The sequence below is a fragment of the Pseudorca crassidens genome, chromosome 3 (genome assembly GCF_039906515.1).
Source record: "Pseudorca crassidens isolate mPseCra1 chromosome 3, mPseCra1.hap1, whole genome shotgun sequence".
NCBI lineage: Eukaryota > Metazoa > Chordata > Mammalia > Artiodactyla > Delphinidae > Pseudorca > Pseudorca crassidens.
Window position 1 is genome coordinate 157,521,180 of NC_090298.1, and position 24,056 is coordinate 157,545,235.

General features: G+C 41.1%; 1 protein-coding gene across 4 annotated transcripts in view; it reads left to right on the plus strand.

The window, feature by feature from the left end:
* RNF145 (ring finger protein 145) overlaps positions 1–23,794 on the plus strand; it is a 97,194-nt gene extending 73,400 nt beyond the window's left edge. For 2 of the 4 annotated variants that reach the window (XM_067732976.1, XM_067732978.1), the window contains one exon: positions 2,048–2,335. In XM_067732976.1, the coding sequence (XP_067589077.1) occupies positions 2,048–2,187 (140 nt within the window). In that variant the 3' untranslated portion in view covers positions 2,188–2,335. Of the gene's footprint in view, positions 1–1,380; positions 1,425–2,047; positions 2,447–23,659 lie in introns of those variants that run through there. The other 2 variants (XM_067732975.1, XM_067732979.1) reach the window with 2 other exon arrangements.
* The last annotated feature ends 262 nt before the right edge of the window (positions 23,795–24,056 follow it).

Sequence of the window (24,056 nt, forward strand, 5' to 3'; positions counted from 1 at the left end):
AGTGAGACTGAGGAATTGAATTTTCAATCTTATTTAATTTTTATTAATTTAAATATAAATAGCCACATGTGCCTAGTAACTACCACATTGGAGAGAGTCCAGCTGATTGTTGCTGAGCAGAAGTGAATGTGGGCCCAGATGTTCCAATCTCGCCAGAGCATCCAGCCGGGAATCCAGATTTTTAGTGAAGTCTCTTCCACTAAATTTTTTTTCATAGCCAACTTCTATTCCAAATTAAGGGTAATCACAGTTGGTTGGTTGGTTGGGTTCAGTGCCAGACCCAGCCTTGATAAAAGTCTTTTGTACATGATGATATTAAATGTGTGAGCTTTTATAAAATATGTGTACCTTTGAGGGATTCTTCAGGCATCTGAGGAATTTGAACTAGTAATTTATAATAGATTTCCTTGACTAGCAAGATAATTCCCTAATGAAAAGAGCAGCAGTGGAAAGAAGCTTAGTAGCTAAAACTTTGAAATTCTGAAGACTCTAGGTGCAAGTTTATGTATTTACTTTGATCTTTTTTTAAATTTGTTTTTTAATAAGACAAATTCCTTAAAACATTTTACCTTTTTTTGTCATTACTATTTTGATGTAAATTTTAAACTTAAAGAAAAGTTGCTAGAATAGTACAAAAAAATCTGTGTACCCTTCACCCAGATTCACCAATTGTTCACATTTTGCCACATTTGCGTATCATTTTGTTTCTCAGTACACGAGTAATATTATTATTTTTTGAACCACTTGAAAATAAGCTGAAGATACAATGCTGCTTTACCCCTCAGTATTTTACAGCATATTTCCTAAGACAAGGATGTTTTCTCACATAATCACAGTAAAATGATCAAGACAGAGAATTTAACACCAGTACAGTATCATTATTTAATCCATGCTAGGTGATTGACAGGATTACTCAAATTTCATTAATTATCCCAAAATGTCCTTGATAACTAAACTGAATCCAGGATTAAACATTGCATTGAGCTGTCATAGCTCTTCAATCTCCTTAATCTGGAACAGTTTCTCATACTTTTTTTTTTTTTTACATCTTTATTGGAGTATAATTGCTTTACAATGGTGTGTTAGTTTCTGCTTTATAACAAAGTGAATCAGTTATACATATGTTCCCATATCTCTTCCCTCTTGCGTCTCCCTCCCTCCCACCCTTCTCATACTTTTTTGACTTTCATGACATTTGTATTTTTGAAGAGAAATAAAAATAGTGATAGAGTATAGATTATGTATAGTAAACATTATAATTTATAATATATACATGAATATATAATCTACAACATATCTAACATATATAATGTGTACCATATAATGCATACATGAACATACTCATTAATTCTTTCATAATCTATAATCTATTGGGATTAGGTCTTCGAGTGAGAGGGAACAACAGCAAAGACAAAGTTCCAGAGGTAAGAGAAGACATAGTTGGTTGAAAACCTAAAGAAATTTTTTGTTTCTGCTGTCCAGTATGGTAGCCATACTGAATATCTGTACATATAATCTATTGTATAGGTGATAGATGATGTAAGAATTCATGAATCCAGACTAAGGAACATAAACATAAATAAGAGAATAGAGAAATCTCTTCTTTCAGTAAAATAATAACTAATACAAATGTAGGAAGGAATGACAGAATTATGGAATTATCATTTTGCAACCATTATAAGTAATAACCGATTCAGGCAAGAATCATCAATGAATATTAAAACTAGCAGAAGAAAGTTTGAAAAAGAAATTTATATAGCCTCAAAATATTGCTCCATAAATCATTTATTAATTAGAAAGGAAAAGAGAGTAACTTTAAGGCGGGTAAACCAAGTCATCAAAGTTAGTATCACCAATGATGGGGACCATGTGTCCCCAAAGGAACACTTTGTGGTTACAAATGGATACATGGAGCACAGGGATAGTTTCTGAGTTGCCAATACCATTCTATTCGTTGACTTGGATGGTGGTTAGCAAATCTTCACTCTATAGCTGTTTCTTAAACAATGTATATAATTGTATGAATGTTTCTGTATGTATATTACAGGTGACCCCTGTAAGGCCAACTGGCCCGAGGCAGGGGAACACCATCAGATTCACAGGTTGCATCAGAACGAAATTCTCCGGACCACCCAGTTCCAGAAGCTGCCCTGGAGACATTCCGGACCACCCAGTTCCAGGAACTGACCTGGGGACTTTGAACCCAGCCCAGCCTTCCCGCCTTTCGAGGGGCGGGACCAACGGTCCCCCAGGATACCCGAAAAGACCACCAAATAAGAAATACCCTGCGCGCTCCCAGATTCACCACACCCCTTTCCCTTCTTCCCCTATAAGATCTTGCCCAACCCTCGCCCGGGTGCGACTTCTCTGGCCCCATTCTCTCGGACCAGTGAACCTCGCCCGGGAGTGCTCCCTAATAAAGCTCACTTGAAGCTTTCCTCTGTTTCGCGGTGCCGTTTGTTAAGATCCGACCTTACAACCCCTGCACAATGAGGGCATGTATCACCATGTGTCTTTCGGTGTGATGCATTAAGGAAGGCACAACTTCATGTATGTTATATTTCTGTTAAAAATTAATCCTATTTATGAGAAAGCAGACCAACCCCAGATGACAGAACAATATTTGGTTTTTTACGACAAGCTTGCTTAAACCGAGGGTTGCATCAAAAGTTGCATTATCAAATAGCACCACTAGATGTCACTGTGGTTTTGCAAGTTGCACAAGTTTTAACTGTCAATAAAGAATATAAATTGCACCGTGGGGGGCTTACCCTGGTGGTGCAGGGGTTGAGAGTCCGCCTGCCGATGCGGGCGGTTCGGGTTCGTGCCCCGGTCCGCGAGGATCCCACGTGCCGCGGAGCGGCTGGGCCCGTGAGACATGGCCGCTGGGACTACGCGTCCGGAGCCTGTGCTCCGCAACGGGAGAGGCCACAGCAGTGAGAGGCCCGCGTGCCACAAAAAAAAAAAAAAAAAAAAAAATTCCTCTGTGGCCTGCCTCCTGACACCTTTGTGGACTGGCCACATTTAGCCAGTTCTAACACGTATGGCTTTTGAGAGGACTACAAGTTAAATAACGGTACAGCGCTGGAGGAGGAGGTAGCAAGCTTAGATTAAAGCTTGTCTCTGCCATTACAGGCTGTACTGTCAATTCTTTGGCAGTCCCTTCCCTGTCCCTGGGCTTCATGTAAAACGAGGGCATTCAGATTGTCTGCTCCTAGTCTCCTCTAGCTCTGACAGTCTATGATTTTAAGTTGATATTTTCTTTAAAAAAACATTTATTTATTTATTTATTTGGTTGTGCTGGGTCTTAGACGCAGCCTGCGGGCGCCTTAGTTGCGGCTTACCTGCTGATCCTCACTCCACTTCCTTGAGTCCATCCAAAGCAAACCCTTCAGATGTTTGATGTTAGCTTGCAGGTCCTTCCCGTGTCACTTTTCCTTCTCCAGACTTTTCTGAGCTCTGAACTTATTTTCTCTCCCTGAAAGGCACTTCCCCTAAGTATGTGCCTTTCACTTACTCCAAATTATTATATGAGGCACCTCACTCTCCAGTTCTCAAATGTCATCTTCTCAGAGAGTCCTGCTCTGACAAATCTGGCTCAAGGCTCTCATCCCCAACGCCTCCTTCTATTGTATGTAGCCCTGTTTTTTGTACTCTTTATAGTAATCTGAAATTACTTTTTATTGGCTTACTTTTTACTATCTCCCCACAAAGCTGTAAGCTCCATGAGAATAGAGACCTTCTCTTTCTATTACTGTATGCTCGTTGGAACTGTGCCTTTCATCCTAAAGTTGCTCCATAAGTATTTATTGAATAAATTAACAAATTAATAGTATGACTCATACAATTTTTTATTGTGATATAGATAGCTAAACCTTGAACAACATGGGTTTGAACTGAATGGGTCCACTTAATATGCAGATTTTTTCCCAATAAATATAGTACTTGTATTTTCATTTTATAGATCTTTAAGTGTGGGGAAAAGTTTGTGTTCAATTAGAAATCACAATATGTGGAATCAAAAGAACTAGGGTTTGAGTCCTGATGCTATCCAAACTGTTTCAGCTTCATGCCCTTGGGTGAGTCATTTATCAATTCCTTTGTTTTTGAGGCGCAGATTAAAGTACTCCTATTTTTGACTGCATGGGGTTGTCACCCCTAATGCCCTCATTGTGCAGGGGTCACCTGTAATATACATACAGAAACATGCATACAATTATATACATTGTTTAAGAAACAGCTATGGAGTGAACATTTGTTAACCACCATCCAAGTCAAGGAATAGAATGGTATTGGCAACTCAGAAACTATCCCTGTGCTTCATGTATCCATTTGTAACTACAAAGTGTTCCTCCTCCAAAAGGTAACTACTGTTCTCACTTATATGATAATTATTTACTTGTTTTTCTTCATAGTATTTTACCACTTAGACACACATGCCTAAGCCATGTAGTTTAGGAATTATGGAATTATATTGTATGTACTCTTCTGCACCTTATTTCACTCAAGGTTATGTTTTTAGAGGTGGGAACCCCAACACTGACAGATGTGGAGACCAGGTGACTTTTCCAATCTCTTCCAGCCCAGAGGGTCCACCATCCTTTGGGCACTGAGGCATGATTTAGCTGTAGGGGGTCTCGCCTGGACCTGGAGAATTTGGATCCTTGTAGTGGGATCAGGCAGTGCAATTCCGGGGGTGCCTCATTTGCTGGCACTACTTCCCCAGTTCCCTCAGCCCCATGACAGTGCCACCTGGGGACCAAAGCCAGCTCCGGATCCAGGGATGTGAGGCCAGGCTGGGTCATGGGCACCTCAAGAAAGTTAGTAACCATTTCTCTCTTTTTTTTTGGAACTTAATTTTAATTGTATAGAGGACTATAGCTGTTTTACAATGTTGTGTTTCTTTTTGGTGTACAGCAACTTGAATTACTTATACAGAGACGTCTGTGGATTCTTTTTCAGATTCTTTTTCCTTTGAGGTCATTGCAGTGTGTTGTGTCGAGTTCCCTGTGCTACACAGTAGGTCCTTATTGATTATCTGTTTTCTCTCTATAAGGGTATGTATGCTAATTTAAACCTCCTAATTTATGCCTCCCCTCATCCCCCACCTTCCCCGTTGGTAGCCATAAGTTTGTTTTTTAAATCTGTGACTCTGTTTCTGTTTTGTAGTTTGTTCATTTGTACCAAGTTTTAGATTCCACCTATAAGTGGTATCATATGATATTTCTCTTTGTCTGACTTATGTCACTTAGTATGATTGTATCTAGTTTCGTCTGAGTTGCTGCAATGGCCTTATTTCATTCATTTCATGGTTGAGTAATATTCCATTGTATATATGTACCACATCTTCTTTATCCATTCATCCTTCAGTGGATACTTTCGTTGCTTCCAATTCGAGGCTCTTGTAAACAGTGCTACAGTGAACGTTGGGGTGCATGTGTCTTGTCGATTTATGGTTTTCCCTGGATTGACACCCAGGAGTGGAATTGCAGTATCCTCTGGTAGCTCTGTTTTTAGATTTTCAAGGAACTGCCATACTGTTCTCCAGAGCGGCTGTTAGCAATTTACATTCCCAGCAGCTGAGTAGCAGGGATCCATTTTGTCCACGCCCTCCACAGCATTTCTTCCTTTTAGATTTTCTGATGACAGCCATTCTGACTCCTGAAAGGTGATACCTCCTTGTAGTGTTGATTTGCATTACCCTCCTAGTTTGCCATGTTGAGCAGCTTTTCATGTGCTTTATGTTTTTCCAAACAGTGGGAGTAAAATTTACCACTTGAAATCCGGTTCCTGAAATTCTGCCTTGTTCCGAAGTCGTTTTAGATGACTAGCCCCAAGACACAGGTGTCATGTACAGTCTTGAGGGCCTTGTGAATATGCAGTGTTCTTTTTTAAAATTTTTTAATTTATTTATTTTTTATACAGCAGGTCCTTATTAGTTATCTATTTTGCAGTGTTCTTAAGCACGAGTTTTCAAGTTGTTGTTTTGGGAAATGACCACAAGGCAGCAGGATTTCTTCATGCCTCACTTTGTTTATTGGGGCAACCTGAGCCTTAGGGAGAATCCTTTTCCTGATTGGAAATTAGAGGGGAATGTGCCAGCCCAAACATTCAAGGACTTGTATCTCATTCCTTCTCCCCCGCTACCCATCATGCCCTGCACTAATTCCAAGCCCCGCCCAACTGCCTGTTGAGGATGCTGTCTCCTGCAGGTGGGGCGACTGTAGAAAACAAAAGGCTAGCTGTGGGAACCCCAACACCAGGAGATGTGAAGAGCAGGTGACTTTTCAAATTTCTTCCAGCTCAGAGGGTCCACCATCCTTTGGGTGTGCTAGGCATGATTTAGCTGTAGCCGGGCTTGCCTGGACCTGGAGAATTTGGTCCCGTGTAGCTGGCACCAGGCAGTACAAGTCTAAGGAGGCTGAACTTGCTGACACTACTTCCCCAGCTCTCTCAGCCCCATGACAGTGCCTCCTGGGGACCTAAGCCAGCTCTAGCTCCAGGGATGTGACGCCAGTTTGGGTCACTGGGACTCAAAAAATTTAGTAACCATCTCTCTCTCTCTCTCTCTTTTTTGTAACTTAATTGTATGGAGGAGTATAGCTGTTTTAAAATGTTGCATTTCTTTTTGGTGTACAGCAACTTGAATTACTTATACAGAGACATCTATATTTTCTTTTTCAGATTCTTTTTCCTTTGAGGTCATTGCAGTGTGTTGAGTCGAGTTCCCTGTGCTATATAGCAGGTCCTTATTGATTATCTGTTTTCTCTATATAAGGGTATGTATGCTAATTGAAACCTCCTAATTTATGCCTCTCCCCTCCCCCACCTTTCCCGTTGGTAGCCATGAATTTGTTTTCTAAGTCTGTGATTCTGTGTCCATTTTGGAAGTTAGTTCATTTGTGTTGATTTTTAGATTCCACCACTAAATGATATCATATGAAATTTATCTTTCTCTGTCTGACTTACGTCATTTAGTATGATGATACCTAGGTCTGTCCGAGTTGTTACAACTGGCCTTATTTCATTCATTTCATGGTTAATATTCCATTGCTTATACGTACCATATCTTCTTTATCCATTCATCCTTCGACGGAGACTTTTGTTGCTTCCAAGTCGAGGCTCTCATAAACAGCGCTACAGTGAACGTTGGGGTGCATGTGTCTTGTCGATTTATGGTTTTCCCTGGATTGACACCTAGGAGTGGAGTTGCAGTATCCTCTGGTAGCTCAGTTTTTATTTTTATTTTTTTAACATCTTTATTGGAGTATAATTGCTTTACAGTGGTGTGTTAGTTTCTGCTTTATAACAAAGTGAATCAGTTATACATATACATATGTTCCCATATCTCTTCCCTCTTGTGTCTCCCTCCCTCCCACCCTCCCTATCCCGCCCCTCTAGGTGGTCACAAAGCACCGAGCTGATCTCCCTGTGCTATGCGGCTGCTTCCCACTAGCTATCTATTTTACGTTTGGTAGTGTATATATGTCCATGCCACTCTCTCACTTTGTCACAGCTTACCCTTCCCCCTCCCCACATCCTCAAGTCCATTCTCTAGTAGGTCTGTAGCTTGGTAGCTCTGTTTTTAGATTTTCAAGGAACCACCATACTGTTCTCCAGAGTGGCTGTTAGCAATTTACATTCTCAGCAGCCACTGTAGCAGGGTTCCTTTTTTTCCACTTGCCATCCAGCATTTCTTCCTTTTAGACTTTCTGATGAGAGCCATTCTGACTCGTGAAAGGTGATACCTCATTGTAGTGCTATTTTGCATTTCCCTCCTCTTTGTGATGTGGAGCAGCTTTTCATGTGCTTTATGTTTTTCCAAACAGTGGGAGTAAAATTTACCACTTAAAATCCAGTTCCTGAAATTCTGCCTTAATTTGAAGTCATTTTAGATGGCTAGCTTCAAGACGCAGCTGACATTTACAGTTTCGAGGGCCTTGTGAATATGCAGTGCCACTAAGCAACGGTTTTCAAGTTGTTGTTTCGGGAAACGGCCGCAAGGCGGCAGGATTTCTTCATGCCTCACTTTGTTTACTGGGGCAACCTGAGCCTTAGGGAGAATCCTGTTCCTGATTGGAAATTAGAGGGGAATGTGCCAGCCCAAACATTCAAGAACTTGTATCTCATTCCTTCTCCCCCCAACCCAGCATGCCCTGGACTAATTCCAAGCTCCCAACCGCCTGTTGAGGACGCTGTCTCCTGCAGGTGGGGCGACTGTAAAAAAAAAAAAAAAAAAAAAAAGGCTAGAGGTGGGAACCCAAACACCGGGCGATGTGGAGACCAGGTGAATCTTCAGATCGCTTCCAGCCCAGAGGGTCCACCATCCTTAGGGTGTTGAGGCATGATTTAGCTGTAGGGGGGCTTGCCTGGACCTGGTGAATATGGATCCATGTAGTGGGGACCAGGCAGTACAAGTCCAAGGGGGCTGCAGTTGCTGGCACTACTTCCCCAGCTCCCTCAACCCCATGACAGTGCCGCCTGGGGACCCAAGCCAGCTCTGGCTCCTTTGATGTGAGTCCAGGGTGGGTCACTGTACCTCAGGAAACTGAATAACCATTTCTCTCTCCCTCGCTTTTTTTTTTTTTTTTTTTTTTTGCGGTACGCGGGCCTCTCACTGTTGTGGCCTCTCCCGTTGCGGAGCACAGGCTCCGGACGTGCAGGCTCAGTGGCCATGGCTCACGGGCCCAGTCGCTCCGCGGCATGTGGGATCTTCCCGGACCGGGGCACGAACCCGTGTCCCCTGCAAAGGCAGGCGGACTCTCAACCACTGCGCCACCAGGAAAGCCCGTCTCTCCCCCCTTTCCTTATTTGTAATTTAATTTTATTTGTATAGAGGAGTATAGCTGATTTACATGTTGTGTTTCTTTTTGGTGAACAGCAAGTTGAATCACTTATGCAAAGACATCTATATATTCTTTTTAGATTCTTTTTTCTTTGAGGTCGTTACAGTGTGTTTTGTTGAGTTCCCCGTGCTACACTGTAGAAACTTATTATCTCTTTTTTCTATATAAGGGTATGTATGCTAATTTAACCCTCTTAATTTATGCCTCCTCCCTCCCCTACCTTTCCCGTTGGTAGCCATAATTTTGTTTTCTAAGTCTGGGATTCAGTGTCAGTCTTGTAAGTGAGTTTTTTGTATCAATATTTAGATTCCACCACTAAGTGATATCATATGAAATTTATCTTTCTCTGACTTATGTCACTTAGTATGATCCTATCTAGGTCTGTCCGAGTTCCTGCAAATGGGCTTATATCATTCATTTTAGGGTTGAGTAATATTCCATTGTTTATATGTACCATCTCTTCTTTATCCATTCATACTTGAGTGGACACTTTTCATTGCTTCCAAGTTGAGGCTCTTGTAAACCATGATACAGTGAATGTTTGGGTGTATCTTGTCGATTTATAGTTTTCCCCAGATTGACACCCAGGAGTGGAATTGCAGTATCCTCTGCTAGCTCAATTTTTAGATTTTGGAGGAACCACGCCCTTTCAGCATTTCTTCCTTTTAGACTTTCTGATGAGAGCCATTCTGACTCGTGAAAGGTGATACCTCGTTGTAGTGCGGATTTGCATTTCCTTCCTTCTTGGCATTGTTCAGCAGCTTTTCATGTACTTTGTTTTTCCAAACAGTGGGAGTAAAATTTACCACTGGAAATATGGTTCCTGCATTCTGCCTACTTTTCAAGTCCTTTTTGATTACTTATCCCATGACATTTTTGGAGCACAGGTGTCATTTACAACCCTGCAGGCCTTGTGAATATGCAGTGCCCCTGAGCATCAGTTTTCGAGTTGTTATTTCGGGAAAAGGCACAAAGCGGAAGGATTGCTTCAAGCCCCATTGTGGTTACTGGGGCACCACGAGCCTTCGGGAAATTCCTCTTACTGATTGGAAATTAGAGTGGCAAGTGCCTGTCCAAACACCTAGGGGTGGTGTCTCATTCCTTTTCCCCCTTCCCCTTCATCCCCCGGACAAATTCCAAGCCATGCAAAACTGGCTGTTGAGGGTGAACCTTCCCCAAGCGGGGAGACTCTAAGGAAAGAAGCTGGAGGGGGGAACCCGAGCACCAGGAGATGAGGAGATGAGGTGACTTTTCAAATCTCTTCCCGCCCACGGGGTCCACCATCCTTTGTGTGTCCCAGACATGTTTTAGCTGTAGGTTGGCTCCCGTGCAACTGGAGAGTTTGTACCCATTGAGTGAGGATCAGGCAGTATAACTCCAATGGGGCTGCATTTGCTGGCCCATCCTCACCAGCTCCCGCAGCCCCATGACAGTCCAACCTTGGGACCCAAGCCAGCACTGGCTTCAGATGACGTGACACCAGGTTGCCTCACCACCCCTGAACAAATAGTAACAATTTGTCTCTCACTCTCTTTGTTTATGTACTTTAACTTTATTTTTATAATGGAATGTAGATGATGATTTAAAATGCTGTGTTTCTTTCTGGTGTACATCCACTTGAATCACTTACAGAGAGACAAATATATATTCTTTTTCAGATTCTTACCAGTCTTATATATTCTTTTTTGGTTATTACAGTGTGTTGAGTCGAATTCTATGTGCTGTACAGTAGGTCCTTATTGATTACCTATTTTCTCTATGTAAGGGCATGTATGCTAATTTAAACTTCCTGGTTTATACTCCCCCCCATTCCTTTCCCCTTTGGTAGCCATAAGTTTGTTTTCTAAATCTGTGACTCTGCTTCTGTTTTGTAAGTTTGTTCATTTGTATCAGTTTTGAGATTCCACCTAGGTGATATCATATGATATTTCTCTTTGTCTGACTTATGTCACTTAGTATGATTGTATCTAGATCCATCCGAGTTGCGGCAACTGGCCTTATTTCCTTCATTTTATGGCTGAGTAATATTCCATTGTACATAAATACCATATCTTCTTTATCCATTCTTCCTTCCAAGGAGAGTTAGGTTGCTTCCAAGCCTAGCATCTATTTTATTTTTTAAATTTATTTTTGGCTGCATTGGGTCTTCGTTGCTGCGCGCGGGCTTTCTCTAGTTGCGGCGAGTGGGGGCTACTCTTCGTTGCGGTGCACGAGCTTCCCATTGCGGTGGCTTCTCTTGTTGCGGAGCATGGGCTCTAGAGTGCAGGCTCAGTAGTTGTGGTGCACTGGCTTTGTTGCTCCACGGCACATGGGATCTTCCCAGACGAGGGCTCGAACCCGTGTCCCCTGCATTGGCAGGAGGATTCTTAACCATTGTGCCACCAGGGAAGTCCCGAGTCTAGCATCTTTTAAACAGGGCTGCACTTCATGTTGGGGTGCATGTGCCTTGTCGATTTATACTTTTCCCAAGATATGTGCCCACGAGTGGAATTGCCGTATTTTCTGTAGCTCAGTTTTTTAGATTTTTAAGGAAACTCCATAATGTTCCCCAGAGTGGCTGATAGCAGTTTACATTCCCACCATCAGCATAGCCGGGTTCCCTTTTCTCCACGTCCTCTCCAGCATTTCTTGTTTTTAGACTTTGTGATGATGGGCATTCTGACTGGTGTGAGCTGATACCTCTTTGTAGTGTTGACTTGCATTTCCCGAATATTGGGTTGGCCAAAAAGAGCATTTGGTTTTTTCGTTAATACCTTATGGATAAAGCTGAATGCCGTTTTTGGCCAAGCCAATCATCAGCGATGTTGAGCAGATTTTCATGTTTTTTAATGGCGGGTCATATGTACCTCTTGAAATCCGGTTCTTGCAGTTCTGCCTTTTCAAGTCCTTTTCAATTACTTACCCTAAGTCTTGTTTCGAGGATAAGTGTCATTTACAACCCTGCGGGCTTTGTGAATTGCAGTGCCCTTGAGCACCGGTTTTCAACTTGTTGTTTCGGGGAATGGCCACAAGGTGTCAGGAGTTCCTGAAGCCCCATTCTGGTTACTGGGGCCCTGAGCCTTTGGGAAAGTCCTCTCCCTGATTGCAAATTAGAGTGGCCTGTGCCTGTCCAAACACTCCAGGGCTTGAGGTCTCCTCCCTTCCCCCACAACCCTCCATCCACCGGAAAAATTTAAACACGTGCGAAGCTGGCTGTTGAGTCTGTTGTGTTGCCCTAGTGGGGAGACTCTAAGGAAAGAGGTTGGAGGTGGGAACCCCACCATCAGGAGATGTGGATATTAGGTGACTTTTAAAATCTCTCCCCCCCCGCGCCCCCCCACCAAGAGGGTCCACCATCCTTTGGGTTTCCCAGGCACGTTTAACTTTAGGTTGGCTCCCCTGCACCTGGTGTTTTGGGACCCATGAAGTGGGGATTAGGCAGTAGAAATCCAATGGGGATTATCTGCTGGCAGAACCTTATCAGCTCTCTCAGCCCCACGGCAGTCTAGCCATGGGTCCCCATCCAGCTCTGGCTCCAGATGATGTGACAGCAGGTTGGGTCACTGCCCCTGAATGAATTTAGGAACACTTTCTCTCTCTCTCTTTGTTTTTAAGTTTATTTTTCTAATGGAGTGTAGCAGATTTACAATGTTGTGTTTCTTTCTATTGTACAGCATCCTGATTCACTTACAAAGAGACATCTATATATTCTTCTTCAGATTTTTGCCATTCTCATATATTTTTTTTTGGCTATTACAGTGCATTGATTCCAGTTCTATGTGCTATACAGTGGGTCCCTATGGATTAACTATTTTCTCTGTGTAAGGGTATGTATGCTAATTTAAACCTCCTGGTTTATACCTCCCCCCCTCACACCACCCTTTGGTAAATATAAGTTTGTTTTCTAAATCTGTGACTGTTTCGTAACTTTGTTCATTTGTATCAATTTTTAGATTCCACCTATAAGTGATATCATGTGATATTTCTCTTTCTCTGTCTGACGTATGTCACTTAGTATGATCGTATCTAGGTCCATCTGAGTTCCTACAAATGGCCACATTTCCTTCATTTCATGGCGAGTAATATTCCATTGTATATAAGTACCACATCTTCTTTATCCATTTTTTCTTCCAAGGACATTTAAGTTGCTTTCAAGTAGAGGCTCTTGAAAGCAGGGCAGCACTACACATTGGGTGCCTGTGTCCTGTCGATTTATGGTTTCCCCAAGATACACCCCGAGCAGTGGAAGTGCTGTATCCTCTGTAGCTCTATTTTTTTCGATTTTTAAGGAAACTCCATACTGTTCTCCAGAGTGGCTGTTAGCAATTTACATTCCCACTATCAGCGTAGCAGGGTTCCCTTTTCTCCTGGCCCTCTCCAGCATTTCTTGTTTTTAGACTTTGTGAGGATGGCCATTCTGACTGGTGCGAGGTGTTACCTCTTTGTATTGTTGATTTGCATTTCCTGCATATTCGGTTGGCCACAAACCTGAACGCCCGTTGTGGCCAACCGAATCATTGGTAATGTTGAGCAGCTTTTCATGGGCTTTAATGCCAAGTCAAATGTACTTCCTGAAATCCAGTTCCTGTAAGTCTGCCTTATTTTCAAGTCCTTTTCAATTTCTTATTCCAATACATTTTTCTAGGACAGGTGTCATTTACTACCCTGCAGGCCTTGTGAATAGCAGTGCCCTCGAGCACTGGTTTTCCACTTGTTGTTTCCGGAACCTGCCACAAAGGGGCAGGATGCTTCAAGTCCCACTCTTGTTACTGGGGCAACCTAAGCCTTCGGGAAATTCCTCTTCCTGATTGGAAATTAGAATGGCTTGGTCCTGTCCAAACACCCTAGGGCTTGTGTCTCATTCCTTCCCCCCTTCCCGTTCATTCCACGCTGTACAACCGGCTGTTGAGGGTACTGTCTTAATCTGTGGGGTGGCTCTAAAAAAAGTCTAGAGGTGGGAACCCCAACACCAGCAGAAGTGGAGACTAGCTGACTTTTTAAATCTCTTCCAGCCCAGGGTGTCCCCCATCCTTTCGGTGTCTGAGCCATGTTTTAGCAGTAGGTGGGCTTGCCTGGACCTGGGGATTTTGGATCCTTGTAGTGGGATCAGGCAGTGCAATTCTAGGGGCACCTCATTTGCTGGCACTTCCTCCCCAGCTCTCTCAGCCCCATGACAGCGCAGCCTTGGCACCCAAGCCAGCTCTGGCTCCAGGGATGTGATGCCAATTTGGGTCATTGCACCTGAAGCAATTTAGAAACCATTTCTCTCTCTCTCTCTCTCTGTTTTTTTATTTTTATTTTTTTTTGGAATTTAATTTTCATTGTATAATGGAGTATAGCTGACTTACAAAGTTGTATTCCTCTTTTGAGTACAACAACTGGAATCAGTTATACAAAGATGTCTATATATTCTTTTTTGGATTCTTACATATTCTTATGTATTCTTTTTTGGTTATTAGAATCTGTGGGGTCGAATTCCCTGTGCTATACAGTAGGTCCTTCTTGATTATCTATTTTCTCTACATAAGAATATGTATTCCAATTTCAACCTCCTGGTTTATGCCTCCCCATCCCCCCCCCCCCCCCCCCCGCCACCTTTCCCCTTTGGTAGCCATAAGTTTGTTTTCTAAATCTGTGACTCTCTGTCTGTTTTGTAAATTAGTTCATTTGTATCAATTTTTAGATTCCACCTCTAAGTGATATCATACGAAATTTATCTTTCCCTGTCTGATTTATGTCACTTAGTGTGATCATGTAGGTACATCCAAGGTGCTGCAACTGGCCTTATTTCATTCATTTCATGGTTGAGTAATATTCCAGTGTATATATGTCTAACATCTTCTTTATCCATTCATCCTTCTGTGGACACTGTCATTGCTCCCTAGTCTAAGCTCTTGGAAACAGTGCTACAGTGAACGTTGGGGTGCATGTGTCTTGTCAATTCCTGGTTTTCCCCGGATTTACACCCAGAAGTGGAATTATTGGATCCTAAGGTAGCTCTAATTTTCTATTTTTAAGGAACCTCTATACTGTTCTCCAGAGTGCCTGTTAGTATTTTATTCCCAGCAACAGTATAACATGGTTCCCTTTTCTTCACACTCTCTCCAGCGTTTATTCTTTTGAGACTTTGTGGTGATGGTCATTCTGACAGGTGAGAGGTGATATACCTCGTTGCAGTCTTTTTTTGCATTACCTACAATTTCCGATGTTGAGCAGCTTCTGGTGGGCATTTTAAAAAATAATAATAAAATCACTCTGAGGGAAATTTACATCTTGATATCTGGTTCCTGAAATTCTGCCTCGTTTTGAAGTTGTTTTCTATAAATAACCCCAAGACACATGTGTCATTTACAGCCTCGAGGGCCTTATGACTATGTAGTTCCCCCAAGCACCAGTTTTCAAGTTGTTGTTTTGGGAATTGTCCACAAACCAACCTGATATCTTCATGTCCCGCTCTGGTAATTGGGGCAACCTGAGCCTTAGGGAAAGTCCTTTTGCTGATTGGAAATTAGAGTGGAATGTACCTGGACAAACACCCAAGGGCTTGTGTCTCATCCCTTTGCCGCTCCTTTTTGTAGTTAGGATTTGTATGACCCTAATAATTTGTGATATTGAGCATTTTGCCATGTCCTTTTTTTTTTTTAAGTGTGAGTAAAATTTACATCTTGAAATTGTCTTCTTGAAAATTTGCCCTGTATTGAACTTTTTTGTCTATTACCGACCTCAGGACAATTTTTGAAAAAAAAATTTGTTTGTTATAGGTGTAGAGAATCTGATTCCTTTATACATATACATATATCTATTCATCTTCAGATCCTGTTCCCATGTAGGTTATTACACAGTGTTGAGTAGACATTCCTTGGTACAAGGTGGTCTTTGGTGATTACATATGTTACATGTGTTAGTATATGTATGTTAACTCCCGTATCCTAACTTATCCATTCCTCCCAACTTTCCTTTTGTTTAACCATAAGTTTGTCTTCTAAGTCTGTGAGTGTCTTTCTGTGTGAAAAAATGTTCCTTGGCGCAGGCTCAGCGGCCATGGCTCACGGGCCCAGCCGCTCCACGGCATGTGGGATCTTCCCTGACCAGGGCACGAACCTGTATCCCCTGCATCGGCAGTTGGACTCCCAACCACTGTGCCACCAGGGAAGCCCCCTTGGTATCAATTTTTAGATAATCCCATAAATGATATCATAGGATATTTGTCTTTCTCTTTATGACTTATTTCACACAGTATGATTATTTCTAGGCTCATCTATGGTGCTGCAAAGGGCAATCAATGTTTCATTCTTTTTCCGGGCTTATATACCACTGTGTACATGTATCACTTATTCTTTGTCCATTCATGTGTCGATGGACATTTTCGTGGCTTACAAGTCTTGGCTGTTGTAAATATGCTGCAGTGCACGTTTGGGTGTCTCTGCCTTTTCAATTCTGGTTTCCTCGAGTTATAGGCCCAGTAGTGGGTCTGGCAGATCATATCATAACTCAATTTTTACCTTTTAAAGACACCTCCATTTTGTTCACATTAGTGGCTGTTAAAAGCTTACATATCTCCAACAGCATAGGAGGGTATGCATTTCTCCACAACCTCTTCAGCACTTACTGTTTGTAGACTTTTTGCTCATGGCCATTCTGCCTGGTGTGAGGTGATACTGCTTTGTTGTTTGGATTTGCATATCTCTAATTATTCATGATGTTGACAATTTTTTCATGTCTTTTTATTATTTTTTTTTTAACATCTTTATTGGAGTATAATTGCTTTACAATGTTGTGTTAGTTTCTGCTGTATAACAGTGTGAATCAGCTATACAGTATACATATAACCCCATATCCCCTGCCTCTTGTGTCTCCCTCCCACCCTCCCTATCCCACCCCTCTATGTGGTCACAAAGCACAGAGCTGATCTCCCTGTGCGATGCAGCTGCTTCCCACTAGCTATCTATTTTACATCTGGTAGTGTATATATGTCAGTGCTACTCTCTCAATTCGATCCAGCTTAACCTTCCCTGTCCTCAGGTCCATTCTCTACATCTGCATCTTTATTCCTGTCCTGACCCTAGGTTCATCAGAAACATTTTTTTTTTTTAGATTCCATATATATGTATTAGCATACGGTATGTGTTTTTCTCTTTCTGACTTACTTCATTCTGTATGACAGACCCTAGGTCCATCCACCTCACTACAAATAACTCAATTTCATTTCTTTTTATGGCTGAGTAATATTCCATTGTATATATGTGCCACATCTTCTTTATCCACTCATCTGTCGATGGACACTTAGGTTGCTTCCATGTCCTGGCTATTGTAAATAGTGCTGCCATGAACATTGTGGTACACGACTCTTTTTGAATTATGGTTTTCTCAGGGTATATGCCCAGTAGTGGGATTGCTGGGTCATATGGTAGCTCTATTTTCAGTTTTTTAAGGAACCTCCAAACTGTTCTCCATAGTGGCTGTATCAATTTACATTCCTACCAAGAGTGCAAGAGGGTTCCCATTTCTCCACACACTCTCCAGCATTTATTGCTTGTAGATTTTTCTAATAATGGCCATTCTGACTGGTGTGAGCTGATACCTCATTGTAGTTTTGATTTGCATTTCTCTAATGATTAGTGATGTTCAGCATCCTTTCATGTGTTTGTTGTCAATCTGTATATCTTCTTTGGAGAAATGTCTGTTTAGGTCTTCTGCCCATTTTTGGATTGGGTTGTTTGTTTTGTTGGTATTGAGCTGCATGAGCTGCTTGTATATTTTAGAGATTAATCCTTTGTCAGTTGCTTCATTTGCAAATATTTTCTCCCATTGTGAGTGTCGTCTTTTGGTCTTGTTTATGGTTTCCTTTGCTGTGCAAAAGCTTTGAAGTTTCATTAGGTCCCATTTGTTTATTTTTGTTTTTATTTCCATTTCTCTAGGAGGTGGGTCAAAAAGGATCTTGCTGTGATTTATGTCATGGAGTGTTCTCCCTATGTTTTCCTCTAAGAGTTTGATAGTTTCTGGCCTTACATTTAAGTCTTTAATCCATTTTGAGCTTATTTTTGTGTATGGTGTTAGGGAGTGATCTAATCTCATACTTTTACATGTACCTGTCCAGTTTTCCCAGCACCACTTATTTAAGAGGCTGTCCTTTCTCCACTGTACATTCCTGCCTCATTTATCAAATATAAGGTGACCATATGTGCGTGGGTTTATCTCTGGGCTTTCTATCTTGTTCCATTGATGTATCTTTCTGTTTTTGTGCCAGTACCATATTGTCTTGATTACTGTAGCTTTGTAGTATAGTCTGAAGTCAGGGAGCCTGATTCCTCCAGCTCTGTTTTTCATTCTCAAGATTGCTTTGGCTATTCAGGGTCTTTTTTGTTACCATACAAATTGTGAGATTTTTTGTTATCGTTCTGTGAAAAATGCCAGTGGTAGTTTGATAGGGATTGCATTGAATCTGTAGATTGCTTTGGGTAGTAGAGTCATTTTTTCACAATGTTGATTCTTCCAATCCAAGAACATGGTATATCTCTCCATCTATTTGTATCATCTTTAATTTCTTTCATCAGTGTCTTATAATTTTCTGCATACAGGTCGTTTGTCTCCTTAGGTAGGTTTATTCCCAGATATTTTATTCTTTTTGTTGCAGTGGTAATGGGAGTGTTTTATTGATTTCACTTTCAGATTTTTCATCATTAGTGTATAGGAATGTCAGAGATTTCTGTGCATTAATTTTGTATCTGCAACTTTACCAAATTCATTGATTATCTCTAGTTGTTTTCTGGTAGCATCTTTAGGATTCTCTATGTATAGTATCATGTCATCTGAAAACAGTGACAGCTTTACTTCTTCTTTTCCGATTTGGATTCCTTTTATTTCCTTTTCTTCTCTGATTGCCATGGCTAAAAATTCCAAAACTATGTTGAATAAGGGTGGTGAGAGTGGGCAACCTTGTCTTGTTCCTGATCTTAGTGGAAATGCTTTCAGTTTTTCACCATTGAGGATGATGTTGGCTGTGGGTTTGTCATATATGGCAATTTATTGTGCTGAGGAAAGTTATTATGCTGAGGAAAGTTCCCTCTTTGCCTACTTTCCGCAGTGTTTTTATCATAAATGATGTTGACTTTTGTCGAAAGCGTTCTCTGCATCTATTGAGATGATCATATGGTTTTCTCCTTCAATTTGTTAATATGGTGTATCACATTGATTGATTTGCATATATTGAAGAATCCTTGCATTCCTGGAATAAAGCCCACTTGATCATGGTGTATGATCCTTTTAATGTGCTGTTGGATTCTGTTTGCTAGTATTTTGTTGAGGATTTTTGCATCTATGTTCATCAGTGATATTGGCCTGTAGTTTTCTTTCTTTGTGACATCCTTGTCTGGTTTTGGTATCAAGGTGATGGTGGCCTCGTACAATGAGTTTGGGAATGTTCCTCCCTCTGCTATATTTTGGAAGAGTTTGAGAAGGATAGGTGTTAGCTCTTCTCTAAATGTTTGATAGAGTTCACCTGTGAAGCCATCTGGTCCTGGGCTTTTGTTTGTTGGAAGATTTTTAATCACAGTTTCAATTTCAGTGCTTGTGATTGGTATGTTCATATTTTCTATTTCTTCCTGATTCAGTCTTGGAATGTTGTGCATTTCTAAGAATTTGTCCATTTCTCCAGGTTGTCCATTTTATTGGCATAGAGTTGCTTGTAGTAATCTCTCATGATCTTTTGTATTTCTGCAGTGTCAGTTGTTACTTCTTCATTTTCATTTCTAATTCTGTTGATTTGAGTCTTCTCCCTTTTTTTCTTGATGAGTCTGGCTAATGGTTTATCAATTTTGTTTATCTTCTCAAAGAAGCAGCTTTTAGTTTTATTGATCTTTGCTATCTTTTCCTTCATTTCTTTTTCATTTATTTCTGATCTGACCTTTATGATTTCTTTCCTTCTGCTAACTTTGGGGCTTTTTTGTTCTTCTTTCTCTCATTGCTTTAGGTGCAAGGTTAGGTTGTTTATTCGAGATGTTTCCTGTTTCTTAAGGTAGGATTGTATTGCTATAAAATTCCCTCTTAGAACTGCTTTTGCTGCATCCCATAGGTTTTGGGTCATCGTGTCTCCATTTTCATTTGTTTCTAGGTATTTTTTGATTTCCCCTTCGATTTCTTCAGTGATCACTTCATTATTAAGCAGTGTATTGTTTAGCCTCCATGAGTTTGTATTTTGTATAGATCTTTTCCTGTAATTGAAATCTAGTCTCATAGCATTGTGGTCGGAAAAGATACTTGATACAATTTCAATTTTCTTAAATTTACCAAGGCTTGATTTGTGACCCTAGATATGATCTATCCTGGAGAATGTTCCATCAGCACTTGAGAGAAATGTGTATTCTGTTGTTTTTGGATGGAATATCCTATAAATATCAATTAAGTCCATCTTGTTTAACGTTATCATTTAAAGCTTGTGTTTCCGTATTTATTTTCATTTTGGATGGTCTGTCCATTGGTGAAAGTGGGGTGTTAAAGTCCCCTACTATGAATGTGTTACTGTCGATTTCCCCTTTTATGGCTGTTAGTATTTGCCTTATTTATTGAGGTGCTCTTATGTTGGGTGCATAAATATTTACAATTGTTATATCTTCTTCTTGAATCGATCCCTTGATCATTATGTAGTGTCCTTCTTTGTCTCTTCTAATAGTCTTTATTTTAAAGTCTATTTTGTCTGATATGAGAATTGCTACTCCAGCTTTCTTTTGTTTTCCATTTGCATGAAATATCTTTTTCCATCCCCTTACTTTCAGTCTGTATGTGTCTCTAGGTCTGAAGTGGGTCTCTTGTAGACAGCACATATATGGGTCTTATTTTTGTATCCATTCAGCCAATCTGTGTCTTTTGGTGGGAGCATTTAGTGTATTTACATTTAAGGTAATTATCGATATGTATGTTCCTATTCCCATTTTCTTAATTGTTTTGGGTTTGTTATTGTAGGTCTTTTCCTTCTCCTGTGTTTCTTGCCTAGAGAAATTCCTTTAGCATTTGTTGTAAAGCTGGTTTGGTGGTGCTGAACTCTCTCAGCTTTTGTTTGTCTGTAAAGGTTTTAATTTCTCCATCAAATCTGAATGAGATCCTTGCTGGGTAGAGTAGTCTTGGTTGCAGGTTTTTCTCCTTCATCACTTTAAATATGTCCTGCCAGTTCCTTCTGGCTTGCAGAGTTTCTGCTGAAAGATCAGTAGTTAACCTTATGGGGATTACCTTGTGTGTTATTTGTTGTTTTTCCCTTGCTGCTTTTAATATGTTTTCTTTGTAGTTAATTTTTGACACTTTGATTAATAAGTGTCTTGGCGTATTTCTCCTTGGATTTATCCTGTATGGGACTCTCTGTGCTCCCTGGACTTGATTAACTATTTCCTTTCCCATATTAGGGAAGTTTTCAACTATAATCTCTTCAAATATTTTCTCAGTCCCTTTCTTTTTCTCTTCTTCTTCTGAGACCGCTATAGTTTGAATGTTGGTGCGTTTAATGTTGTCCCAGAGGTCTCTGAGACTGTCCTCAGTTCTTTTCATTCTTTTTTCTTTATTCTGCTCTGCAGTAGTTATTTCCACTATTTTATCTTCCAGGTCACTTATCCATTCTTCTGCCTCAGTTATTCTGCTGTTGATCCCATCTAGAGTATTTTTAATTTCATTTATTGTGTTGTTCATCGTTGCTTGTTTCATCTTTAGTTCTTCTAGGTCCTTGTTAAATGTTTCTTGCATTTTGTCTATTCTATTTCCAAGATTTTGGATCATCTTTACTCTCATTATTCTGAATTCTTTTTCAGGTAGACTGCCTATTTCCTGTTCATTTGTTTGGTCAGGTGGGTTTTTACCTTGCTCCTTCATCTGCTGCATATTTCTCTGCCTTCTCATTTTGTTTAACTCACTGTGTTTGAGGTCTCCTTTTTGCAGCCTACAAGTTCATAGTTACTGTTGTTTTTGTTTTTGGTGTCTGCCCCTAGTGGGTGAGTGGCTTGTGTAGGCTTCCTGGTGGAGCACACTAGCGCCTGTGTCTGGTGGGTGGGGCGGGGTCTTGTGTTTCTGGTGGGCAGGGCCGCATCTGGTGGTGTGTTTTGGGGTGTCTGTGAACTTAGTATGATTTTAGGCAGCCTCTCTGCTAATGGGTGGGTCTGTGTTCCTGTCTTGCTAGTTGTTTGGCATGGGGTGTGCAGCACTCGAGCTAGCTGGCCGTTGGGTGGAGCTGGGTCTTAGTGTGGAGACAGAGATCTTTCGGAGAGCTCTCGCTGATTGTTATTCTGTGGGGCCGGGAGGTCTCTGGTGGTCCAATGTCCTGAACTAGGCTCTCTGACCTCAGAGGCTCAGGCCTGACACCAGGCCGGAGCACCAAGACCCAGTCCCTGGTCAGTGTTGGAGTCCAGCCACTTGGTGGGAGGCGGTGAGTACTCAGCAGGGTGCAGGCCCTCGCCAGCATAACCATCCTATTTTAAATTTTGTCCGGATGCTTCTACAAAATGAAGATTTTTAAGAAGACTGATAGAAAGGAACTTTTTAACAAATATGTTTCTGATAGCCTTTAGATAATATCAGTGGACTGGGCAACAAATGACAAAACTAATGGGAAACCTGATTATTTCATCCAGATCAACAGGAATTAATGACATGGGACTGAATAAACTGGTAAATATGATTTATAACTTTATGACTTTGGGAAATATATTGGCTTTAATCTTTGTTTTTCGGAAAAACATTTTCTCTTCTGCTGTGACCTACAACAAGTTGATAAAGTATGACTTTGTAAACAAAGACAAAACTTTTATCTTTTTCTCTCTACTGGATCCTGTCAGAATTTGTCATCTCCACCTGGCTTTCCTGTGGACTTGATATTATGATAATCATAGTCTTATTTGTTTTTACTTCCAAATTCCAAGTGTCTCCCTGCTGCACTCTGTCTTTGTCAGTGTTACTATCTGCATTACTTATATCCTGTCTATTTTATAGTATTGTTGTCTCTTGCAGTACCCAGTGTGTAACCAGGCCTCCAGCAAAACTTCTGTGGCTAAAAATCTTAAGGAAGTACATCACTTTTATAACATAAAATAATTGTAATAATGTGATTCTAATTATGGGAAGGAGCAACAAGGGAAAATGTTGACTTTATCATAATTAGACAGAGGAGCCAGAGAATCTTTAATTATCAATAGGGCCTAATCCGAAAATTAGCACCTGGAGTGGCATATTGAGAATTTTTGCCTGACCTGGGATGGGCCTCCCAGCACCAAGGGACAAAATTTGATCATGAAATGTCTCCCTAATATTGGTCAAATTCCTGACCAGGAGGAGAGGATCAGTCATCAGTGATTGCAGCACTCCAACATGAACCGGTGAGCTCTGAGGAAACTCAGGATATGCAAATATAGGATACAGGTCCCAGATAGCTGTGGTACATATCAAAAAAAATGATTTTGGTGAGCCCAGACTCTTGCATCTTCCTATACATAAAAAAAAAAAAAGCTAAATTCCTTAACTTGAGATGCGGCCTCCTGGGCTTGAAGCCCTCAAAATTCCTGAGGGCTGTGAATATTAAAAATATTCCTGTGAATATTTTTAAATCTACAGGTGTAAAGTAGACACTTCCAAAGTGGAACAAAAGACAAATCTCACCATTTGGAACACTGACACCAATGGCGGACACTCCCAGAAAGATCCATCTGACTGGGCAGTTAGAACGTTGTCATCCCTTTTTCCACAAGACTGTGGAATGGACATTGACAGTGGGGAATTTTAACAGGGAAGAGCTAAATAGGACTCCAAGTTCGATCTGTTTCTTTGACTTTAACCTTTGCTCTTTGTTGCTTTTGTTATTATAGTCATACATAATGGCCTGCCTCAGGGAACCCTGCCCCTCTGCCTGAATGTTAAACCAAAGTGCCTTCGTACATTCTGACCCTGTCTACCTGTGTATGGCATCGAGAAAGAAGAAATTGACACATCACCTCCCCGAGGCTGGCCATTCCAGGGGACATTTGCAAATCTTATGACGTTTTTACTTTACTTCCTCATCTCCTCCCCTTCTGTTCCATAAAAGAAGCTGGCATCCAAACCCCGATAAGATGGTTTTTCAGAGACACTAGTCTGCCATCTTCTCGGTCTGCCGGCTTTCCGAATGAAGTCATATTCCTTGCCTCAACACCTCGTCTCTGATTCATTGGCCTGTCGTGCAGCGAACAGTGTGAGCTCGGACTTGGTAACACCCTCATGGTGCAT